This window comes from Notothenia rossii (assembly GCF_949606895.1).
Source record: "Notothenia rossii genome assembly, contig: scaffold_409, whole genome shotgun sequence".
NCBI classification, from domain to species: domain Eukaryota; kingdom Metazoa; phylum Chordata; class Actinopteri; order Perciformes; family Nototheniidae; genus Notothenia; species Notothenia rossii.
This window is the reverse complement of record NW_027639697.1, coordinates 25572-29063: the sequence shown is the minus strand read 5'-3', so window position 1 is coordinate 29063 and position 3492 is coordinate 25572. Positions and strand designations below refer to the sequence as shown.

The 3492-nt window shown below is 46.8% G+C and overlaps 1 protein-coding gene across 1 annotated transcript; it reads right to left on the bottom strand.

The window, feature by feature from the left end:
• Positions 1-732: 732 nt before the first annotated feature.
• Positions 733-3084, bottom strand: LOC307027519 (zinc-binding protein A33-like). The gene has a single exon (XM_079695788.1). It carries the CDS (start codon positions 3077-3079, stop codon positions 1670-1672), a length of 1410 nt encoding a protein of 469 aa, XP_079551914.1. The 5' UTR covers positions 3080-3084; the 3' UTR covers positions 733-1669.
• Positions 3085-3492: the final 408 nt, after the last annotated feature.

Sequence of the window (3492 nt, the reverse complement as noted above, 5' to 3'; positions counted from 1 at the left end):
CAGAAACTTTTACAACAGTATAGCAGTTCGATGCTAGCTTAGCCGTGCAAAGTTAGTTTACAATGTAGTGGATGTTCAGTCCATGAATGGAAAGGCACTGGGTGTTTCTCAATCTCGAGGACGCTTGCTTGGTAGCACATGTCTTCCGAGTCACTTGCTTCAGAAGCGAGGCAAGAATACTTCCTGGCATTCGGAAAGCGAAGAGTGGAACAGGCTCGCAAGTGTGCAGGTGTGCGTCATATGAGAGGCCCCGTCTCAAATTTTTTCCGCCACAGATTTGGGGAAATTGGTCCGTGCGCAAAGCATTGTGGGGATTTTAAGACTGCGGAGTCTACACATGTGCAGCCTCGAAATTTCTCCAAACGAAGTACGGCGGGCTCGGTAGAAATCCAAGTATGCTGGACATTGGAACAGTCCTTCGGCGGCACTCAATGACGTAGTATCAGAGTTCCCGTTAGCCGGTAATTACCGGGCTACGACCGGTAAAATATGCTGAAGACCGGCAAATCTAAATCTCTCCGGTCAAAGTGACCGTTCAAAAATAATTTCCGTTTAGCGCAATACCACATCAGTTGCGCAACTTGCGCCACTGATGTGACAGACAAGAAGAGTATGCGACAGACAAGAATAGTCAATTCTAATGTCTAACACTTAATGTGGAGAAAGAGATGTGCTGTATGGGTTGATTGTGCGTTGATCTGTTGGTAATGCCTCGGGGTTCCGGTGGGCATGTAAACAAATGCACAATGCTGCGCTATACTTTGTGGCCTCACCCGGTTGCATAGCGACACTTATTGTTTAGGTGTCTTTTAATAAGCAGGTAGTCCTATCATTAGCTAGAACTAGCTGGTTCTGATCGATATGGACATAAACGCGAGTGAAGTCTAATCTGACGGGAGAGAGAGATCAGCTGCTGCTGACGAGTCGACACGCAGCTCTGCATGATCACATGCAGCGGTGAGCGGACAAAACACACACCTCAGGTTAGAATATCACACGTAGCTTTTAATTACCTCTCAAACTACCGTAACTAGTTATAGATATGTTTAGTTTTACTGTCGGGTCACTCATTACTGATCCGCGAGCTGCATGATACTGACGGGCTGTCAGGAGAGGGAGAGAGCGCTCCGTTTATTATTCCCGTGTTACTGTAAATTACTGTTCACTTTTGAATAGTTAATCTACTATAATTAGTTTGTTTAATATCGAATCATATCAATTTGTTTTAAAGCTCAATAAATACCAAAGAAGACCTTTGACCGGCACTTTTCTCATTTAGTCCGGAAGATTTAAACTTTAACGGACATGTTGACCGGCGAAAAATATTCTAACGGGAATTCTGCGTAGTATGCTTGAAATATTGGCTCTGGAGCAGCTTCACTCGAGATTGAGAAACACCCACTGTTGGATGTGTGCTTGGCGAAGCAGGCTGGTCGTTGTTATCTTGCAGAATGCCGTTAGCTCCTTGCTGATTATTCTCTGATTTTGAAGTTAAGCTAGCTGTAGTAGAGAGTCACTGCATTCACTACATTTGTTTGCCTTGATTAGCATTGCCGGCTAACTAGTAGCTAACCAGTGTCTGCTCCAGAAGTGAATAAAGTTCCTCAAAGACACAAAGAATAAAGTTCAGTACGTCTTGAAATATACTTGATAATTGTGTCATGATCTTCTAGTCCTGTTGTTGTACCGCCACAGAGACCTTCGCTGGTGAGCTCGTCACTGGGAGTCCATTCCCCGTGTTAATGTATGGAAACAGCCTCTCAGTGAAAGTGTGTGTGAAGGTGTGTAAGTGTGTGTTAGTCTCAGGATCAGAGAACGACAACTTTCCTCCGTCCCAGTCCAGATTCACTCTGACCCTCTGGAGCTTCTTCTGAAATGGGAGAGGAGTTTCTGGGCCTGGTGGTGACCCCGCTGCGTATTCACCATAATGGAGATTTATGATCCATAATCCAGACTTTGTATCTCCCTTCCTCCGACCAGACTGCGCCATCACACCAACATCCCAGTCATCACTCTCTGCGACGTCGAAATCCCAGCAGTGCGTCCCTGAGTCAAAGCCCTCAGAGCCCAGGACAGACCACTGTTCTCCAAACCTCTCTGGATTATCAGGAAGACATTGACAATCTGATTCGCTCGCCGTGGTCAGATCTTCAGACACCACAAGTCCAGGGTAGGCATTGTTTGGGTCCAGGATGAGAGGAGAGTAGGACACCATGTCCTTCATCTTGCTCCAGATGTTGAAGCTGAGGTTGCCCAGGTGTTTGGCCTGGTCTATCAGAGCTCCTGAGGGCAGCTGTGGAGCCTCCAGCAGGGGGCGCTGCAGCCTCTCCACTGCAGCCTTGTAGTTGAGCAGGAAGGAGACGTCTTCAGCTCTCAGCTCCTCCTCTGTGGCTCTGACTGTGAGTGAAAGAGCTGCTATCTCTCTGCTCACAGCCTCCATCTTCTCCTCCATCATCCTTCTCTTCTGCTCCTCTTCCTCCCTCAGTGCAGCCATCCTGGCCTCCTCTTCCTCTTCTAGAAACTGGTGAAGCTTCTGAAACTGCTCCTTAATCTGCCTCTCTGTGCGTCGGGCCTGGACCTTCAGGTGTTCTGATGTTGGATTACATTTCATTATAACTTTTTTTAAATCCTCTAACTTCTTCTTGAAGGGCTTCAGAGATGTCCGGAGCTTCTCTCTGAGATCCTGAGCAGCTTCATCGACGGGTCTGAATCTGTGGTCGCTGTGTTTCTCCGAATCTCTGCAGACGACACACACTGGCTGCTGATGGTCCAGACAGAAGAGCTTGTGTTTCTCAGAGGGCAGCCTGCAGAGATTACCCTCACCTTCTGATCGTGGATATGATCTTATCGGATTCGTCTCCAGTGAGAAACTCTCACACAGGTTCTTTAACGCCAGGTTGCTACGTACCTCTGATGTTGAAATACTCCTACAAAGAGGACAGTCGTGGATTACTTTCTCCACCCACCAGTACTCCAGACAGTCTTTACAAACACTGTGGCTGCATGACAGGATGACAGGATCTTTAAAAATCTCATAGCAGACGGGACAGGAGAGATCTTCCTCTAACCTTGAAGCCATTTAGTCTCCGAGTGAAGAAGAACACAGCATTCACTCCCTGTTAGCTGACGGTAAGCATGTCCGTCTCTCCGTGTGTGTGTGCGTGTGCGTGTGCGTGTGCGTGTGCGTGTGTGTGTGTGTCCTGCGTTTCCTTGTTCAACTCATATGAACCACAGGCTGGGCGGAGCTCCATCATGACAGTTGGCCAGAAGGTGTTTCCCCCTTTCATTATTCCATTCGTTCTTTTCCCTTCATTCAGCAAAGGCAATGACATTCTTTAAAAAACTCCTGTCTATTAGGTCAGGGGTCACATAGTTATACTAAATGTTTTTATTATTTTTAAGTTTGCTGCATCTAGTCTGAAGAGGGTTAGGGCCAATGAGAAAAATACATTGGGATGTGACCAAAAGTTAAAAAGAAATCTGAGAAAAAGA

Bases quoted from the DNA above. Each gene is read 5' to 3' on its own strand.
- LOC307027519 (XM_079695788.1), bottom strand. From the start codon at position 3,079: ATGGCTTCAAGGTTAGAGGAAGATCTCTCCTGTCCCGTCTGCTATGAG.